This window comes from Helicoverpa armigera, chromosome 11 (assembly GCF_030705265.1).
Source record: "Helicoverpa armigera isolate CAAS_96S chromosome 11, ASM3070526v1, whole genome shotgun sequence".
NCBI lineage: Eukaryota > Metazoa > Arthropoda > Insecta > Lepidoptera > Noctuidae > Helicoverpa > Helicoverpa armigera.
Window position 1 is genome coordinate 4624331 of NC_087130.1, and position 21631 is coordinate 4645961.

Genomic DNA, 21631 nt, shown 5'->3' on the forward strand with positions numbered 1-21631 from the left:
CTTGGATTCGCGTCGCATGATCGCATCACGTACCTACTACGCTACACACACACAAATAAATTTTACGAGCATCCACTACCATCCACTACACACTGGTTTCATTCATATACCGAAACTAGACATCTCTTTCTATCTCATTCATGCTAACCGAACGTAAATGGGTGTGAATGCAATGGCATTCCTCACCTACGAAATGGCGTTTGTTGAACCGATTCGCGTCGCGTCGCTCGGCCGAAGTCTCGCTCGCTCCCTCGCGCAGTGGTAGAGAACGCGTTCGTTCGAGGCGTTCGACTTTCGAGCGGCGACGTACGCTAGCGTGTATGTCTTCATTATTGATGCAAAAGTTCCACGATGGTAGATCATAACCAGAAATTGTTACAGGAGTTGCAAAAGAAAAGTGGAAATAATGTTTGTGCCGATTGTGGAAACCCGGGTATGTTGTTATAAGTGATTCTTAACGATTTTAGTGATAGTGTTTTCCTTGTGCGTGGTATTTTCATGGGGTGGTGAATAGGCGGGGGGCGTAAATGCGTCCATGCTTTGGAGTTCAGTGACCTCGACGTAAAATGCATTCAATGAAAACAAATCATCGACCAGCACATTTTACGATGATTCAAAACATGCAGCTAAGTCAGTAGTAAAGATACTTCCATACATCAGTGATGTTTGTGCGATTATGTCTATCACAAACGTATGAAATGTATCGTGTTAATTGAAATTTAATTTCAATCAATGTGACAACTGCAAACATTTGGTTTTTTCGCAAAACCAAAGTTTGCTCTATCAGAGGTTAAAACAATTTCAGCTCATAATCGTAAATTAATAAATATCTACTTTACCTATCGTATTTATTGCAAAATAATAATATCTTACTGAATCATGTGAATCATTGATAATGAACTCACGCTCATTTGTTTTTGGGAACAACAATTTTTAATTTATTTTACGAACCTAAAAATAACCCGCCTATTTACAGACGTGTTTTATCATAAATACCTAAGCAGGTACATAACTGGTTGCCTAGCATGAGTCATAGGTTCTGCCCTCCGTAGGTCTGCTGTGGGTAATCTGTATCCTTGACATGTATGCCATAATTTCTCCGTATTTTGCACACTTTTGCATGGAGTTGGTAGCTCTAGCTGTATGATAATCTGTAAACCGCAAAGATTTCTCTGTAATCGCTTGTTTATCGTTGTTGTATACCTATAAATCTATCATAAGAAATTAGGATGTGAGCGGCGCGTTCGTGTGAGTGTGACCTAATTTTACATTTCAATGTCTGTCTATACTGCGCGGCGAATGTCCAAACTCTATTATACGAACTTGTGAATTTGCTCTGAGATCGTGTAGGGTTTATGCAAAATTTTGTTGAGATAAAAAACATTTTGTAAGTGATTTCGTGGTTCGTATGATATTTTCATCGACTTTTATGTTTTAATTCTAAATATTACACCAAAACAAATTGGAATTTGAAATACAAACAATGTCGTTTACATAAACAAAAAAAAATCTTAAAGTTCATGCGAATGGTAGAGTTCCTTCTTCGACGTTTTATTGCTCTTTTATAATTTCCAATAATAACTTACAAGGACAAATTATCATTCATTCCTCATTGATATCAAAATACATAATAATAAAAAAGCAAGAATAATAATTAATTATTTGTCTATTAAATTGTTAGTGAATGCATAAATAATTTCTTTGCTTTATTCATTTTGCAGACCTATTTTTGAAAACTAGTTCTAGAATCTATATAAAAATAAGCAAATGTTACGCTTCCTACACCCGGATAAAAGCCTATATGTTCTTAATTTATTTATTTAAATCAATATTTCCGATGCATAAGTTATATTAGGTAATATAAACTTAAAATCAGTAGTTTTTGCGTAAAAGAGTATCCAACTTATATCCTTTCAAATATTCTATATGAGTAGGATATGGATCTCGTGGCTAAGTAGGTAACAGGTGCAGAAGTCGATAGTTCGACCTGGGGCCCGATTCTCCTAATTTTTAATATTATTTATTATTAAATAAGCAACATACGATTCACGTTCGACTGCGATCCAATCCCGACTCGATTACGATTGAAGCGTATGTGGCATTCCGCTATTTTTTCTTTGAAATAAACGTTTTTATCCTTTTCTGTCATTCAATAATGAATCATTTTGTCTGCAAATGATTTACGATTGCAATATGATTGTAGAGCAAACTACCGTATAGACCAAATTCGCCAAAATGGCAGACCAATCGTAAACCAATCGAATGTCGTTGGAATACGATTGGTCTTATATTAGTAGCAGAATGCCCGATATGGTTAAAACTGCTATTGCGATCATATTGCGAATCAATTTCTATTCGATTTTGACAATATTAACTTAGGAGAATCGGGCCCCTGAAGAAGAGGCTGACCAACACTTGCCCATAGAGACTATCACCCCATGCAAAACACTCCAACTCAGCTAGACCCAAAAGTGTTTCAGTTTCAGTGACCCAAAGATATTTTGTAATCTGTGCCCAAAGTAAAAGTGTGCAATCGATAATTGATAATACAAAGCTATGATATCGATAAAGATTCACGTGATCGAAAGCGTAGTAAAGAAATCGGAAGAGTCACATATGGATAGAGAAACCATAAGTAATGAAAGAAAATCATATCCGTAAAAATAGGCTGTATATATATTTATTCCTTTGTCGCATATTTAATTGAAATATCCCGGTCCCTGTGTTCTAGAACCTAGTTCACCTGGAGGAAGAGGCTTAAATTCATTCTTATTACCCAAAAGCTCAATTAATGATACCGGTTTAACCTGACTTATTAGAACGTAGGGGAATATTAAATTGTCGTCAGTAATGACTAATTCTTTGAGCGGGTGAAATGCTACTAAACAAACAGACTAACAGACTATATATGCCAAACACTTTCTGAATAAAGTTTTACCTGTTTTAAGTATGCGCAAGTTAACAGTAGTTCATAAATATGCGCCCTTCAAGTATTAAACTCTATGTAGGCTTAAACGTTATGACAACAAAACAGTTACAAAATGGATAAATAACACTAAACAAGTAGATATGCGCTTATTTTAACATAATTATAAACTTAAGTAATAAACGATAACCTTGATTGATCAATGAGCGTTGAGAAGTCCACCGGCTGTAAATAGATAGCACATGAGTATCTTTACGCGTCGCTACTTTACAGGATAAGCAGATTAACCGTGTGTTACTGATAATTTGCTCCAAGTAGAGAGGTGTAAACGTTAATTGCAAGTTTTGAAACAAAGGTAATTCGTATCTAACAGGTATCCCAAGAGTTGTGACATAGCGTTATGTTATTTACGAGTGGCGCAGAGGCCAAATGTTGATGTGTGAGTGTGGCGGCGTGACGTCGTGTCGGTGTGTTGTGTATGCTTATAAACACGGATGTGATGCGAAACGAAAACGTGGAAACGCCTATTTCCACAAAAAAGCTTTTCAACAATTAAAAATCGAAGCTTAAGTTTTATAGCGGCCACACTGACGAACTTTGCGGGGATCAAGTTCTATTTTAAGTTCGACCATCGCGAAGTACGTATTTAGTTGGACTTCGCTGAGGTACGACACGTAATCAACTCATTCATAGGTGTAACGAACATTATTGTTATCAAATATCAATAAATTAAGAGTAATTTGAACAATTTCACCCTGAAAACAGTCATTTGTTTATGACTGCAACTTTTCTAGATTTCACGTCACTCATGCACCTGCATAACAGCTTGTTATGCACAGTAATACGTCATTTAGGGCATCTAATCGAATCTGTGACGATTTGCAGAGTTCTTATCGTAAATTACGTACGTATTACAATTAAACCTATTGTTTTGATAGCTATGGAAATATATTCTAGAAAAAGATACAGGTCATATTATATGTAAATACATTCTACCAAAATGTTGCAAACAGTAACTCGGAAATCACACCTCTCTCTACATGTAAGAGATTTCCTCGAAATCAAACTTAATGAACGGACAGTATTTTCCTTATAAATATTTCCCCCGGTTTCACCCGCGTCCTGTAGGAACTACTGCCCGTATCGGGATAAAATATACCCTATGTAATTCTGAAAGAGTGTAGTTTTCCGACAGTGAAAGAATATTAAAACGAAATAGGTGCAGTAGTTTTTGAGTTTATCCATTACAAAAAAACAAATTTATCCTCTTTTAATAGTAGAGATATTATTTTCCTCGAAAAAGGAACTTATATAGGTGATCAGCAGGTCAAATTTAGTTCTAAAAACGCTGCAATTCCTGAATTTTCCCCAAAGGGTCGTACATTAGAAAAGATTGAGAGACACTGTTCAAGATAAATACTGGACCCAAAATATTTAAACTATAAAGTTTCTCTTATTACAGCGTAGTCAAAACATAAACATAATGTAGTAGGTACCTGCCTACGCATATACATATACCTACCTACCTTGTTTGTTTACCCACAAGAACTGTAACAGTGAAAGTCATTCACCTACAGAAATTTAAAATGTGACGCTTACAAACAATGCTTTATGTATTCAGGCGAATAACACTACTGTTATTAAGGAAATCAGTAGAAATAAACAACTTGTTTACCGCTACCAGGAATTTGAAAAGGAACTAAGTAAATCTCTGACTCGACGGCTACATTTTATTGTCTTGGTTACTCAGCTTAGTTAAATAAAATTGACGTAGAGTTGTGGTTAGATTAGCACATATTTTTATTTTTCCCTAAAACTTATGAGTTGAAGCTTGGCGCGATCGGTCTGTAGATTCATCTCATCTTGAAGAGACCCTCCGTGTTTCAGAAGGCACGTTAAATTAGTTGGTTCCGGCTGTCATTTGAAAATCTTTGGCAGACGTTAAGTCAGGAGCGAGAAAGTATGACTAAAAGGCTAAGGGTATATAGTTGTCCAGGTAACTGGCTTGAGGAGTCAGATAGACAGTCAGTCTCTGCAAAACAGGTCGCTTTATGTTAGTCTGGATTTCTGGAAGTCAATCCCAATACTTATAGCTGGGAAAAGGCTAGGCAGACAAAACGATCAGGAGGTGTAAACCCTGCTCTATAGTAGTAAAAATCTAAGAATCGCCCTGAGTAAAAAAATAGGGAAACTCTATAACTTGTGTATTTTAAAGGAACGAATAATCCGTAAATCGAATTGTGCATTAAATAACACAGAATTCGTATTTTGATTTTGTTATTGTTTGTATTACATTACATACATAATAAATAATTAATGCTATCTAATCTCGTTCTGTTTTATCTTGTTTTTAGCAGGTGGTCGTAAATGTCCTTAGGTGGTAAACATTATGGAAATGTTATTGAAAGGACATTTTTTTCGATCTTTTTACAAGAAGTGCCATCTTATGTTTATGTTTCTTTTTCCAGACCCGGACTGGGCTTCTTACAACCTTGGCATTTTTATATGCATGCGCTGTGCCAGCATCCACCGTGGCATGGGCGCGCATATCAGCAAAGTGAAACATCTGAAGCTCGACCGCTGGGAGGACTCTCAGGTACAGCGGATGAAGGAGGTCGGTAACAACGCCGCCAAGAATAAATACGAGGAAAGAGTCCCACCCTGCTATAGACGACCTAACAGGAACGATCCACAGTAAGTGACGTCAACACACAAAAATATTCTAATCTAGCTGCTGTTTTTGAAAACCACGCTGGCATTTTATCTGTTAGTAACTCCATATCTGCGTATTTTTTTTGAGTTCTTGACCTCAAAGGTCTGATTTTATTCGATCTTCTATCACCATACCGTAATATTATTTATCAATTTAAATTAAATCATGTAACCCACATTAGCTAGAAGGATTCTATTGCGGTTCCGCTAAAAATAGCCTGTACTCAGATTTCTTACGTCTCGTCAGTACTAACCGATGTATTTATTTGTTTCGAAACAAACTGACCACATTGACGACATATTTTTGCCTTAATTATGTGGTTACGTACCACAGTAATTTTTATTATAATTAAAAGCTGGCACGAGTAATAAACAAAATGAACAATAGTATGGGTAGTGAAGCGATATTTTTAGTTTATAGCTTGTTAAACCTAAAACACACTACCTAATTAGGCTATGGTAGTTCGTCCCATGAGAGCCTAGCCTTGGAAACTTTCATTAATAAAATACAGGTAGGCATCCTATTATACTAACGTATCAGACTAGGTAATACTAGTAACTATTAAGTAATCTGTGGTAATACTACCTTATATGTAGAGTAGCTCTCGTTTATCCAAAATATGAACTTCTAAATCAGAAACTTAATCACTACATCATATTTTTTCTCCGTAAAAGAAAACTCTGAAATCGATTCGCAGTTCATAATGTTCTGAGTCATGTGTATGATTCACGGTAGCCTGAAAGAAGTGGCGTTTGTGAATTCACCCTAGTCGCTAGCTCCCTTCGGAAAAACCTCTTAGAAAGTATATTTTGTTAAATTCAGAGATGTAAGTAGCTTGCAAGCTATGACTCACAGCGTCTATGCTTGAAAATGATTGGGTGCGTAGTCATACGCGTTTGGGGCTTAGGGGTACATGGATGTAAGGCCAAAGGCTAGTAAGTAAATGTCACTTCAAATAAATGAAAATTTCAATTAGGAATATATATTCTTTTGCGTATTTGGATGGATGACGAAAAAATTCGCACTTTTCAGGCCGTCTCGATAAAATATCTATGGCAGTAATAGGCAACATGTACCTACCTAGATAACATTCATATATTTTTGTTGTTACTTCTTACTACTACATCATAGTACTTACCTATTACCAAGAATCGTAAATCATAACATGACTTATCTATTATATCAAAACTTGACCCACATAGTTTTATCTTCCTCCCATAACAGAAAATGTGATAGACAGAAAACAAACTGTTTATTAAGAAAATCATAGTTTTTTTTTTCTAAATTGACTAGGTATACTTTTAAAATAATGCATTCTATGTCAGTAAATGCGTACAAGGAAAATCTATTTTCCCTAAAATATTTATAAATAACTAAACTATTACCATTCTAAATCGGGGCTTTCCGAAAACGGGTAGGCAATGTACGTGCATATACACAACATAATTTAAGAATATACATATTAGATATCATGAAGTCATGTAGTGAGCGTAAATTCTGTTAAATAAATTATTATTCTATGCACATTATTGTAAGGGACCATTAATTAATGTACACCCATCTTTCTAGATAACAGCGATAACATCAATAAAGTTTTGACTAAAAAATACTGCCAATTTATTTCAGAGTACTGATTGAGCAGTGGATTCGAGCAAAATATGAACGTGAAGAGTTTTGCCACCCTGAACGTCAGAGCTATCTATCTGGCACTATGGAAGGATTCCTGATGAAGCGAGGTAAAGAAGACAGCCGTTACCAGCTGAGGAAGTTCGTGTTAAGTGAGAACGAGGACACCCTTAAGTGAGTCAAAATGTATCGTTAACTGAACATAATGACACAATTACATTTGGTCGTTGGCCGCATTCGAACATCAATTCGCCGAAACACTTAACCCTGCTCGTGCTAACGCAGTTGTTCGCGTACACTGCCGTCAAATAAGGACGCGTTCAAAAATGTGAGTTGTCGATAGAATGCGGTCAAAATTACCAAGTGCAATCCCTATGAAAGCTTTATGTAAAAGATAACCATTTGTCGCATTTCGTAACTAATATAACGCTCGTGAACGTCACCTATTCAGTTATCATGCTAGTCACATTTATATTAGAATTATTGTCTGCCTGTTTATATTTCTTTAAAAAATATTTGTCATGCATTAGCTTACACATTGGCTTACAATCATGGCCAGATTTGAAATCTTTAATCACACTTGAACGTTCAAAGCTATCACATCTCAATCTTCATGATCATAATCATTTAACGGTCAAAGTTACACTTTAATTACATATACCTATTATATGGTAAATATAGCGTACAATATTCTGACTGGAAAATAAAGCAGGATAACGAAGCCAGTTAGGCGGGGTCACTAAATTATAAACATAATATATACTTATGCGGTAGCAGCTCGTGCGTTATAAAAACAATTTTTATTTAGACAAGCTGGGTTCATCAGTCTTCCTCAATCTCCAACTAACAACGTTTTAGTCAGTGCTTATAAAACATATCTGCAAAGCAAAACTTGAGTTCATACGTTTACTTAGACGGTAATTCATTCAAACAGTGCAGTTAAACCATGCCCAAATAACTTTATTTTAGGACAATACTTAATTACTTTCATAAATAGACATGAGCCTCAACTCTCTAATGACGCAAAATCTAATTACACAGTAATGAAATAATGAGCTATTTTTGAACTTGTTATGCACAGTACGTTATTTGTAAATGTGTTAACTTGTTACATATCAAACAGCATAATAAAACTGTCACTGGTTGATGAAATACTTAAAGAAAATGTCCCAACTCAGTGACGGCGCGCTCCGTTTATCTCCAGATATAAGATAACCACGATAAAATCGGTTTCGTTGAAAAATAGTGGGTAAATTTGTGACGTACATCACACGAAAACTTCCACACCTCTTTTGCAATCCTACGTCAAGTCAAATGTTGACCTACTACGTAATTATGAACTCATAAAATTGTTTGCCACGGCGACTACTCTCCTGTTTTTCACACTCTTTGTGTAATTTCCAAGACAAACACTATTGAATTATGTTATAATTTTTACAAAACTTCAAAATTCTATGACGTAGTTTATTTATAAAGCTGTGTGTTATTTAATGGACAGTTACTATGTCATGATCGGTCTACGTCACTGAACATTGACATTGTGATGAAAGATATCCTTCACCTTGCGTTGTTGGATAGTTCCACCTCGCTGTACGGTTTGTGACTATCCGTTTGCTTATACGATTTGCACATAATTATGATGATAATCAATATAGATATCATTTAACATAGTTTCATAATAAAACAACTTGTCACGGTTGTATATCTAAGAGCTGAAAACATTTTATCTACTTATGGAAAAGTAGTGATGATTAAAGACTAGAAGAGACAGATATTTAAACAAATATGTCACAATATATCTATTTGGTCGTAAAAGGAAAAACATTTATCAAAATAAATTTTAAGTCCGTCATTATACCTAACATCGTGTAATTTACCTCGTTACTCGATTTATACGTACCTAATGCTGACATATCGCATTCTTTACCGCAATCGGGCGGCGGGCAATTCCCTGATTGTTTACATTACATACAAAAACATTATTAACTGCAACACTAGGAATCTAATTAGTGAATGTAAGTTCAAATAATAACAATTTCGGGATAACCCATAACATAATTCGTTCCGAAAATAACATATCGTAGTACGATAAAATAGCACTTTGGAGGTTTGGAATTAGGTAATCAAAAAGCCGGGGAACAATTTTCCGTGTTTGATGCAGGCTATCCCTTATAATTACGAATGCTAAAGCTAGTTGTTTTCGAAGTAGTTTAGCTTAAACATATCCGGACTGGTTCTTAGGTATCATCCCGCTACCGACGGCTGCGGCCGTACAACTGGTTGTCTCGATCGGTTAATCGATCGTCTCCGCGTCAAAAACTTTGGTCCTTTGAGGTAAGAACGAAAGCAGAATTTGAACGAAAATTCCAAATTCAAACGATTATGTTAGTCTCGAATGTAGGTAAGAGCTGTTGAATAAACGTCAACCTCTATCACCCCATGTTAAGGTCATTCTCATGCGCAGTTTACCATCAAAATCAGTACCATCTATGTTGCATGTAGTCATATTCTGGTTTTCATGGTTGGGTATGCTGTACTTTATTCAAATACGGCGGCAAAACTGTTATTTTTCTATGAAATTGTGATACGTCTATATGCACGTGGATAGTATCTTTTTGATATTATTGTTTATGATTAATGCCTGCAATTTATGTGTCATAACAATATGTGTGCTTTTGCAAAACATTCGTGTCTGATTTTTTCGTCGACTTTGATTTTTTTGTATGTATTTTTCGTCGCCGACTATTCGGCCGCAGCAGTTACAGGGTTGAAACGGAGAGTTCAAGACGCGAACATATTTGGCCTATATTGCGTCACATTGATACTTACTGTATAGAAGTGAAGTATTTTGGTTTGGTTTTTTGCTAAAAAAAACCTTGTGTGGGACATTCACATTTACCGAATGACGTCGCGCTAATTTAAATGTTCGCGAAACTAATGTTTCGCTTGTGGATTAGCGTAAGTAGGCTTGGGTGTAGGTAGATGTTTAGCAGTAAACATGTTGAACAAACAAACGTCACGATACGTCATTTGGTTACAAAGTTCATTAGGTTGATTTGCGAATGCCGTTATATTGTAATCAATTAATTGATTATTTATTCAATTAATGTTTAGATCGGCACCTTTAGATATCTAGAACTTAGGATTACTAAAACAGATTTTTCACCGAAGAATACAATTATTCTGATCTAAGACCTAATATTTCTTCGTCAGGTTGTGGTGATATAAAGTCTTGCATGCCAAATTTCTTCCCCGTCTATAGAATATTTCAGTCTTCAAGTGAAAGTTTCACAGATGAATGGAAATCTGATTCATTTTGTGACTAAACTTCGATCGAACTTTCTACTTGTGTAACTTTATTCAAAACGGTTTCATGCACTCTTTATCTTTGTAAAGGGGACCGAATTATGGATTTCTCTGATACTCAATGGGTCTAGGTAGCTGAAGAACTTTAAACTAGGTGAAGATTCTTCTAATCCTTAAGCACTTTAAGCACCCGTGTGTTTACTTAGAAAAGGAAATGAACTCTGAACATTGTTATAAACTGTAACTAATGAGACACTTTTCTATCTCCAGATATCACGTGAGGGAAAATAAGGAACCTAAGGGTGTGCTCAAACTGTCCGAACTGAACGTTGCGTTTGCGCCGTCCAAAATCGGGCACATGAACTCAATGCAACTGACGTTCATGAAAGACGGGTCCACCAGACACATCTACGTGTATCACGAAGACCCTGAAGTTATTAGCAATTGGTGAGTATTTTGGCTAGAACATTATCTGTCTGTGACGTCACGGCGATTTGATAAGTTTGTTTTAAATAAAAATTGGCCTCTGTGCCAAAATGTTGTTGATATCGATATTTCGATGCACCTGTAGTGTTGTTATGTAATGGTAATCTGTACCTAACTGCAAATCTCGAATAACTCTGAATTATTAATTCTTTGGTCGAAAAAAAAAAGAAAAACAAATCTATAAATTTAAATCTAATTATAATAATATTTATGTTAATTCGTTAAATGATAGCGTAAATTAACACTTAGCGTGACCATTTAGGACACTAAATCCAAAATGAATATATAAAAGAGACATCTATAGTACCATAAAACAAAAAACGAAACCTAAATCCATAATTATTTAAATATTCTGTTAAATAATTATGGAAATTCGCCCCAGCCTTGAGAGAGTACTTCAAGGAATTCCCATAAATTTTTATGATCTTGATATGTTAATATCGTAAACGTAACAAATAGTTGCCATAAATTACCCTTTTTTGCGACTAGCAACTGGGGAAGGATGCGCAAATACGTGTTTTTTTTTATGGTAACCACAAGTGGATACACTAAAGAACTAACAATGAGAATTATTTTAAAATGTTAGCATTGAAACTTCACTTCGATAAAATTGGGTATTTGGAGGTCTACTAGGTTTTCAATGCAACAATAAAGTTGTTTTTGGATGCATAGATGTTATGAAAGGAGTTGCTACATCCATCAACTATTTTTAAATCTTTGTATTTTACTCTATAACACCGCAAAAAGCACTCTACTTTTCCTACATGAAAAAGATTACCTTCCTTAAAACCAGAAAATCTTCCAGAATCCCCACACAAGCATTCTATTCCTAAACTATATTTCTTCACAGGTACACAGCTATCCGTTGCGCCCAACTGCACCTACTCCAAGTGGCTTTCCCATCTATGCCCCAATCGGACCTCGTGCTCCGTCTACCCAAAGACTTCGCCCGTGAAGGATGGCTGTGGAAGACTGGGCCAAGACCTTCCGATGCTCATCGACGACGCTGGTTTACCTTGGACAATAGGAAGCTTATGTACCATGATGAGCCGCTTGATGCTTACCCGAAAGGCGAGATTTTTGTTGGTGAGTGTGCGAAATTTGTTTGTGTGAGTCTGAGACCACCTTTACTATTTCTTCATATAAAATGCCCTCTGCATTTGTCCTTATTTCACTTTTTCCGCCATCTCGGTTGAAATCACACTAAGAGCAAGCAATGACAGTCTTCTAAATTCTCTTATCTCCAAAATCTTATGCAGACTAATTTTATGTACTTACCTATACCTTCAAAAGAAACGTGTTAACGCATGCGTACAATGACATGATAAAAGCGACAGATTAGAGCGGACCTGTCCAAACAGGCAGCCTATGACTCAGCAATTTAACCACCAAAACAAATTACGCAACGACAATGTTTGCAGTCCCATGGAGAAACAAAATGACTAGCGGAGATGTCATAACGCAAAATCTGCTAAGAAAGTGGAAAACCAAAATGCGGGAGTTCGGGGGACGAGGAACGTTACTAGCTCTGCCCTCATACGCCTTCTTTGAAACCCACAATCACCAATCAATCAAGACCAATCTGTTGATAGATGTGTCAAGATACCCAAACTCCTCGTTAGTTATTAGTAACTTATCATTTTGGTATTTTTTTTAACGACGTTAAAAATCATCAAATGACCCCTCCCGCTGTGGGTTAGCAGCGGTGAGGGAGTGTCAGATTCTTAATGACTAAAAACCCTCGTGTTCCGTCATAGGCCTTTTATGTACCAGGGCCGCGGTATCTCTTTCGAACAACCCGCAGCATCATTTTGGTCTACTGTCAGTTACTTGCTCTACAAGAAGGCACCTGATCTTACTGTTTTATGACATCTCTACTCACCTTTCCTTCCTCAATCACATGACTCGCAATTTGTTCTTCAGGGCACGAGTCAAACGGCTACTGCATCAAAGTGACGAACACCGGTAACGGGTGCAAGGACGCGCGGTTCCCCTTCCAGTTGGTCACTCCTGACAGGACGTACTGTCTTGCCGCCACTACACATGAAGACCGTGGTGGCTGGCTGGCCGTCATACAACAGACCATCAAGAGACCGCTCACGCCGCAGGATTCTACCAGTGAGTTGCATTTTAGTCTTTATTTTATGTCTTTAGGGTTATTTTTTTGGTTTGAGAAACATGGTGAAAACAATTGACGATCGTCCATAACGTCTTCAGGGTTCCTTTTTCAAAAACGTGGTAAAAAGAATGTAGGCCATTTACAAAAGCATTCGAATATCAAAAGGGTTGAAAGCAGTTACTATAGGAATGGGAAAGAATATTTCGTTAGTTAAGCATTCTAATTTTGATGCTAGGTAAGAAAAGAGACTGAGCCAGAACTGAGAATACTAATTTAGTGAGTGGAAATCTTTGTATCTAGAGTTGAAAAACCTTTATATGGATGAAGAATCATGTAACAAAACAAAAACAAACTCCAAGTACAAAGAGACTGAAAGTAAAAAGTGGGTTTTTCACGTAAAAAGAAAATAACTGTTCTGCATTATACTTCTGAAGAGTACTTTGAACCTTAAGTAGGAAAATAAGATTAAAATAACGTAAACCACAGTCTAATGTACTTACTTAGTTTTAATATGACCCACGAATGAGTGCAAAAAATTAACTTAAGTATCTATCATGAGTCATGATGAGCTTGTTACAATTCTGAGCAGACTATAAGTAGGAATGTTTGATGGTCAGAGATCAATGACTCTAACAGTACCAACACAGGTACAGTCAAGGTTTTTCTAGTTCCCAGATGATGACAAATGTGTTACTAGTTGTGAAATATTGTGTTAGTAATAGATAATAGACGTCATTGTTACGTTAGCATACACGCACTGTTTTGAACAATTTTGTCTTTCTTCAGTACAAAATATTTGTTTGTTCTACTAAAATTAATTGGGAAGTAGGTTACTCTCAATTGTCACGCTTTTGCGGAAAAACAGTTGAAGAACCTATCTATTGTAACCAGATGATATTTGTAATGCGTTTGTGTGATGACTGTGGCCAAATAATTAGATTCAAAGACTTACGGTGAATTTGAACCCACGGGAAAGACCCAGCTATATTATACGATCAGTCGATCACTCTTATAGTAGTTAGACGTGGTGTTTCCGTAGACCGTGAATGTTTTGCAAAAAAATTCAAACAGGTTTGGTCCCCTCAGATTTTAATTTTCAAGGCCATATTTAATGGTCTATAACGAAACCCTTTGCATGTGAGTATCGTGTACTTAGTTTCGAAAACTGTGGGCTGCTTGTAATGTTAAGGAATTTATGCCCGTTTTCACCAACAACCTCTTACCGTTTCCCTATCTAAAAGCTACTTTTAATAAGGACCCCTCCCAATTTGACACCTACCTAAATTCATTTTCACCACACTTGTACATGGATCCCTTAAGTAAGTGACAGATTACTAGTTCTACAAACGATAATGCAAAGTCGATATTTTATCGATAAAATGATTTTTCTCTACTTCTTAAGAAATAAACGTCTATCGAGTATATATTACTAAAGCCTGTGAGTTTTTTTCATGGTGATGTTATTTTAATTTAACTTAAACTACATTACGCTATGTTTTATGCAATAAAACAGTAAAGAGGTTTTCTATAGGTGAATTTTTACCTATGTCATTCGCGCGTTTGTCAAATTGACTGATGTGTATGTATACATAGAGTGAGATTAATTTTGGGTTTATTATTGTTGAATAGATAAGTTTATTTTGGCAGAGAAGAGAAAACGAAGATAAACCTTTCTTGCAGAAGGAAAAGACAAGCTAGTGAAATTGCTGACGTCTCATAGAGACACAATATTAAACAAAAAACGGATGGGACCACGAACGAAGCCAAAAACAAAGCTTGGATCCAGTTACAAATAGTTTTAATGCGATAGGAACCGTTTACAGGTAAATGTGAATAATATCTGTGTATAATAATATAAGATATTGCCGTTCAACTGTGTTCCTTGTTTTACTGTCGACTTCATTGTATTTTTGTTCTCCATGAGTTGATGGATTTAAGTATGGGGTTAAAATTATACATTTATTATATTTATTTAGTTTCAGGTGGTGCGAGAAATTGGAAAGACGTGTAAAAACATGCTGCGCCCAGCCCACCTCAAATTGAATTGGTGCAGGAGGATGATGATAATGTTTGGTACATCATATGAGGACTAATATTAAAATATTTGTTTACTATCTTTGTTTTAATTTATATATTTTATTATGTTCAATATTAGCCTACTTTTTACCTCCAGAGGGTATCCCCTATCACCTAGGAGATAGGCTATTCCATATTCACCATTTTCGAATCATTGGTATCTACTGCAGTTTTGGTATTTAAGGCCAATTCAAACCTGAGCGATATTCGCTGCCGCTGTGGGTAGAGGTAGATACCGCACGGGTTTCGCTCAGGTATTTAGTATCAAGTATAGTTACCGGCACGGATATTGAGCTCTCGGCGGAAGAGTGGGGATCGCTTTGCGCACTGTACACAAGGCAATAAACCAATAAATGGCTTCTGCGCAGGTTAAGGTCAGGGCTCAATATCCGTGCCAATAACTATACCTACCGCGGCTAGAGCGACCTGAGCGATATTCACTGCCGCTGTGGGTAGAAGTACCTACATACCGCGCGGCAGCAGCGGCATACGTCCCGAACATCAACAGTAATATTATCGCATACCCACTGGGTTTTCTCTGTCGCAGGTGGTAGCGAATACCGCTTAGGTCTGAACAGTCATATTACCGCATACCCACAGGGTTTTCTCTGCCGTAGACGGTAGCGAATACCGCTTAGGTCTGAATAGGCCTATAGATGTCCCGGCCACCGCGAAACTACATCAGTGATTATCAGATTTGCATCTGTTATGGTCTGTATATTTATGGACATGCAGGACTTATTTTTGAATAATTCGGCGACAACACGACCTAGCAAGTGCATTCATAGCAAGTGATAACCTATAATCTATATCTATACTAATAATATAAAGAGGAAAATGTTTGTTTGTTTGGTTGTAATGGATAAACTCAAAAACTACTGGACCGATTTTAAATATTCTTTCACCATTAGAAAGCTATATTTTCTGCGAGTAACATAGGCTATATTTTTTCCCGGTGCGGGCAGTAGCTCCCACGGGACGCGGGTGAAACCGCGGGAAAACGGCTAGTCTTATAAAAAAGTCATGATCATCGTACTTATTTCTCAGTCATCTGCTCTTTCACGTAAGATAGGTACGTGGTCTTCTAATGATTATTATTTTACATATCCACAACCTCCACAGCTTCTAAACTTTCTAAAAGTTTACGTTTCATTTTTTTTGTATTTTTTTGATTTTTAAACATGGTATTTTTGGTGTTACATAACATATAAAGGTACATTTCACTATCCACGGTTCAAAATATGTTTGTATTCTGTAATGATAATGATAGGGGTTGTTTAAGCAGGCATCAATCGGGCCCCCAAGTTGAAGTCAAATTTTAAGGTTATAATTTGACACCTAGGCTTTGGTGAAAATGAAATTCTTATTAAGTGTTCCGTAAATGCTCCCTAAATTTAGGTATTCGTTGGTGAAAACGGGCATTAATTTCGGAGAGTCAAAAATATCTATGGAAAGAAGGTTTATTTCTATTACGTATGTATAAAATGCAATGCAAAGTATAATTTCGTAAATATATTTTACTTTTCGACTACTAGGTAAGAAATTATCCACTTTGGACAAATTTTTTTTTGAAACACTTCCTATTAATCATACCAGTCTCTGAGCTCCTAAGGCAACGGCTTTCATATCTTGTTTATCATTCAAAAATAACTAAGAAGAAACAAGCTGTTGAGGTAGCCTGGTAACAATTTTGTGACTAGGTACGTCATATTGCACGTCATTGATCGTGACCTACAATCGTGATAGACCATCTTCAGTCTATTAACCTTAAAGTGCTGTTAACTTACTCTGATAGACAAAGCAAACACATTCTTTTTACGTCACTGCCGACGTTCTATCCTAATCACCTCAAAATTCCGTAAACATGATTTGTCTAGACTATCCGCAAATTGCGTTGGCGCCTCTGACCGTATATTCTATAACCAGATGTGACGCAAGCATGTCAAGAAAAATTTTCATGGCCTCCTTTCAGCTTTTCCGCAAAGACCCCTCTTCAATATTGATGAAACTTGACTGCATGCAGGCGATTGCTTAGCAGGGTTAACTAAGGCAGCTTATTAAAAGCTTTATTGGGTCTTAAAAATTGATATAACCTGCTCTCCCAAAAGCTAAACTTAATTTATGCAGGCCTAACTATTCACTCATCATTGCTTAAAATGGTTTAACCATTGCATGAAGGGGTCCTAGAAAAATTAAATCCATAGGTTAATACATCAGTGCTTTGGCTAGACTTAATTGGCAGGAGTCTCAAAAATTCCATACCTAGGTAACATCAGATTAAATTCTGCAGGCCCAATGGTGATGGCGAGGCGTACCCTCTGGTCCAAGCATTTGTCAACAACACCTAGACGCTTATTACAGCCTCCTCAAGAAACACTGGATGCATATTTTTAGCCAGGATTTACTTAGTAAGTTGGGGTTTAACAATTGGATGGGCTAGGTTAAGTCGGATGGGTGCGTTTTGTTAAGAGTTGTGGCGAGCCTACGTAGGTAAAGATTGTGGAGTCCTGACTTCATACTCATCACCTCATAAACTTGGTCAAATAGCAATCGGTTCTCCCCTATTATAGGGGATGTACAAGCGAATGGCGAAGTATGAGGTTTAGGTTGGTTTATGTCCTGTTCTTGTCTTTCTGAAAAAGGGATAGCTGCAATTGTATGGTTTCATCATATGTTTTTTTTATTTATTCCAGTCGAAGCCACGCTGGTCCGCAAACGTACGGCGTCGAACTCCATCAGCATATTCTCAGGAAGGTAGTCTGTGTCCGTCGCATACGCAAGCAACTACTTGTAATGCTTACACAAGAAAGTCCGATGATATCGCCGGGAGTCGCCCGCCTACGGACACGACTGCTAAATAATTAAAATTAAATTATTATTATTAAAAACAACCTTCTAGAATTATTTTAATAATTAGGATCTTATTTTATGACGACTCTTGTAAATACAACTATGATTTTTGATTAAATGATTTTAATCGGTTTATTATCCATTATTTAATTACGTAATGCTGATGCAACGTTTTAATTTTACTATTAATGGACTTATTATCTAAAATGTATACATTATTGTTTTAATTTATTGTATTTAATGCAATGAAGGATTTGAATCGATAATTTAAGTCATATTAAATTATATAATTAATTTATGTTTGTTTTGTAAGTGAATAAAGTGTGTTATTTCATTGGATGTTCTTTTATATCATGGCGGTACGCACAAAATATCAATGTAATAACCGATAGTGTAGTTATGATAACATGTAGCCTGTAAAATAAGTAAATATATCAATACATTTGTAATTCACTTTAGTGTATGTTGAAAATCACAACAAAGCTCTCTTAATCATGGTAAAAGACATTCTACAGGGACTTTCTATTTGGTGATAAGTCTAAACGAGTACTGTAATGGGATACCACAGTCAACCAACCAAAATCTACAACCTGAAAAAAAAAAAAAGCTGAATTAGCAGCAATAAAATACTTTTTGGATTAAAAAACCACCGAAAATTATTTAATTGGTTCTTGGATAATCTGTGGTATCACCAAAGCATAGACTTAATAAGAAACGTATATGACCTGTATCGTATATTGCATTTATGTATAAGTTTGGAACTTGGTACTTGTAAGCACCCTGTATTTTTTCGCCTTGAAAACGAAACTGTTTTGGGCGCGCAAAAATTTTGTATTTATAAAATTTTTCGACACAAACGATGGATGGAGACTGTATATTGTGAAAATAGACAAGCGAAGTGTACGAATGTACGAAATATTGAGCGTGGTAAAGGAAAACTCCTTTAAAAAGGTATGGTAATAGGATACTAGGTACTAAAAAAAGATAAATTCCTAACAAGAGTACTGCTTTAACCGAAGCAAATATATTAGGATTCCTCACTCCTCTAAAGTTATGACCATAACAAAAAAAATTGTAGCAATGTACAGAAGGTTCCATCTCGGTTTTGTGTCGCAAATTGAACATAATTAATATTTATTCACACTCGTTTTGTGACTATTGTATCAATGAAAATCTCGCAATCACAGTAATATTAAACATTATATTATAATCTTATAGTACGCCACGATCATGAGGTCCTAAGTTCGATTCCAGTTGGAATAGTGTTGTGCCCGATATATTAGCAATAGGTTGTTTCCTATTACACTTGGGACCTCTCTAAAGGTTGGTTTTCTATTACACTTCTGACTATCCATTGGGATAGAAGCGTAATGTTACGTTAATATAAGTATATGTAATGCAACAAGCAATGCAATAACGTGAGAAAGTATAGCGTTTAGGCTTAACGAATACTCTGATGTATGTTCTTATATTTATATATTTTTCTATAACGGTAGTCTCGGAAACGACGGGCTTTGAGCGAAGTTGTGCATGTGTTAGTTCAGTTTGTATTTGTGTGTGTAATCAGTGTAATAACGTGTAAGAAAAGCTGTTTCAAAAACAATTCTTGTTCGTCTGTTTCATAATGAAATGACTCGATGTCGACAGTTTGACTTAAATATAGGTGTGGATGTGGACATATCTCAATAGAAGAATTAGATAATTTCAGCCGCTTAGACAAAGGTAAAGGATGGTTTACCGATAAAATATTATTTCTAGAAGAGAAAGAAAAATGTTTGGCATAGGTAAATGTAGTGTTTGGGTGTGAAACTGATGAAATGTAATTTTAAACAGTTTTAGGTTTAGTTTAAATCATGATAAAGTCCCGAAGCAGAATCTAGTGTGGATCACGTACCCTTTGGATATAAAACGACTTTTTTAGAAAACTTTAAATAAATATAATTTCAAAAAAAGTAGTCACATACTCATATTGATTAGGGACCCTTTCCAAAGTCTAGCTACCTGCTTTAGATTAAAATTATAAAAATAAAATTAATATTTTTAGTGAAAATTAGACATAAATTATGTATGAGGGATCGGATTGCTTCGGCAGTAGAGTAAAGGAACTTGAAAAGTTTAAGTTTAGTAAATGAATGGAATGGAGTGGATACAAAGCTAGGAGGCTACCAAAAATATGGTAGAGATAATATTTTATTGTAATGTATACTATAACTGACTTACAGGCAAAATGCTTTAGTATAGTAAGTGTGAGGAATGAATTAAATTCGTCTTCACGCGTGTGGCGTGCGAGTGTAGTGCGAGTGACAGACTTCGACTAAACTTAGAGTTAGGATACTATCAGAATCACTATCATGTAATCGTGTTCTACCATTTATTGACACGTAAGCTAATGTCCAAAACATTAATTTAATGAGCAAATAACTTAGACTACGTTCGATACTGAACCGTATGTAATTTATACTATCGTATAACATTTTCTTATCAGGATAGCCGTAGATTTAGTTATAATTTATAGAAAATGGAAAGCGTTAAAATGAATTAGAAAATAATAAGCCACAAAAAGCAATTTAAATGTTTCCTAGATAATGTACAATTTTTATTTTTAATATGATTTAGCTGTGTAAGCTATTCGATGTGTTGAGTACTGCCGCTTACCCACGTGTACGTAAGTTATTATTTTATACATCATTTGAAATCAATTAACATATTCGCTTTAGTTGTAAATTTTAGTGTAATTATTTCAACAAATTTTACCAAAACATGCCTCGCTTAAGATTTACATTTATTTTGTTGTAAATATGTAAAACGATAATTTTTGTAGTGTGCTCTGGCATAATACAACATACCTATGAATACTTACAAAATAAACTTTTCACCTGCTATCATTGAGTTTTCGTTAATCCTCACGAAACCTTAAAGAAATTTGTTACCACAGTAGTATGTACAAGTCCTATCCTTTCGTGGCGCTAAAGTGTATTTAATTAGATATATCCAGGATCTAACATTATCCAGTTGATTCGCCCGTGGTTTGCATGTGACTTCACAATAGAGAAAATTCATGAAAAACACCGCTGCCTGAAATATGAAGTTAGCCATTTGCAACAACAATAATTAACTTTGATATGCTTGAAAGAAAAAACACGCTGAGCTAGCATAAACTACTGAAATAGAGTGCCGGAAAATTAGGACTTTAGGGTGCAATTGACCATATTTTTTTCGTCAAGTCTGTCAAAAATGTTTCTCAAAAACATGAATTAGCAATATCCTAAGGTACCTACCTAGTTTAGAAAATACTAACTTCCTTTACAAAATCCAAAGCAAATCTTAAAGCGGTTTCCGCATAAATATATTTTTTCTGGCAGCGGCAACTATTTTCGTGTTTGTTTTGTCAGGCTCGAAGCGATGTCGCGTCTTGACGTCTACTTAGTTAAGTATCGAGTTACCACTTTACCTCAAATGAGCAGCGTTCCGGATTCGTACCAATGTAACTGATGCATTTATTTCCGAAATACTATTTCAAGTTTTCTAT

The 21631-nt window shown here is 35.8% G+C and overlaps 1 protein-coding gene and 1 long non-coding RNA gene across 5 annotated transcripts; both read left to right on the forward strand.

The window, feature by feature from the left end:
* The first annotated feature begins 196 nt into the window (after positions 1-196).
* Positions 197-20984, forward strand: LOC110370084 (arf-GAP with dual PH domain-containing protein 1). Of its 4 annotated transcripts, XM_049850968.2 has the most exons (9): positions 197-433; positions 5395-5620; positions 7266-7439; positions 9507-9599; positions 10842-11018; positions 11908-12143; positions 12981-13175; positions 17543-17660; positions 17946-20984. In XM_049850968.2, the coding sequence occupies exons 1-8, from the start codon at positions 352-354 to the stop codon at positions 17644-17646; spliced, it is 1287 nt and encodes a 428-aa protein (XP_049706925.1). In that variant the 5' UTR covers positions 197-351; the 3' UTR covers positions 17647-17660; positions 17946-20984. The 4 variants fall into 4 exon arrangements, with proteins under 4 accessions (XP_049706925.1, XP_049706926.1, XP_021181483.1 ...); XM_049850969.2 differs by lacking the exon at positions 17543-17660 and having other exon boundaries at positions 201-433; XM_021325808.3 differs by lacking the exon at positions 9507-9599 and having other exon boundaries at positions 204-433.
* LOC135117480 (uncharacterized) lies at positions 13186-15288 on the forward strand. Its single transcript, XR_010276932.1, has 2 exons — positions 13186-14999; positions 15153-15288. It is a non-coding gene; the product is annotated as an uncharacterized LOC135117480 (long non-coding RNA).
* Positions 20985-21631: the final 647 nt, after the last annotated feature.

Coding starts and splice junctions, on each gene's coding strand:
- LOC110370084 (XM_049850968.2), top strand. CDS start 352: ATGGTAGATCATAACCAGAAATTGTTACAGGAGTTGCAAAAGAAAAGT. Junction 7,440..9,506: donor GAGAACGAGGACACCCTTAA/GTGAGTCAAAAT, acceptor ACTGGTTCTTAG/GTATCATCCCGCTACCGACG. Junction 9,600..10,841: donor AAAAACTTTGGTCCTTTGAG/GTAAGAACGAAA, acceptor TTCTATCTCCAG/ATATCACGTGAGGGAAAATA.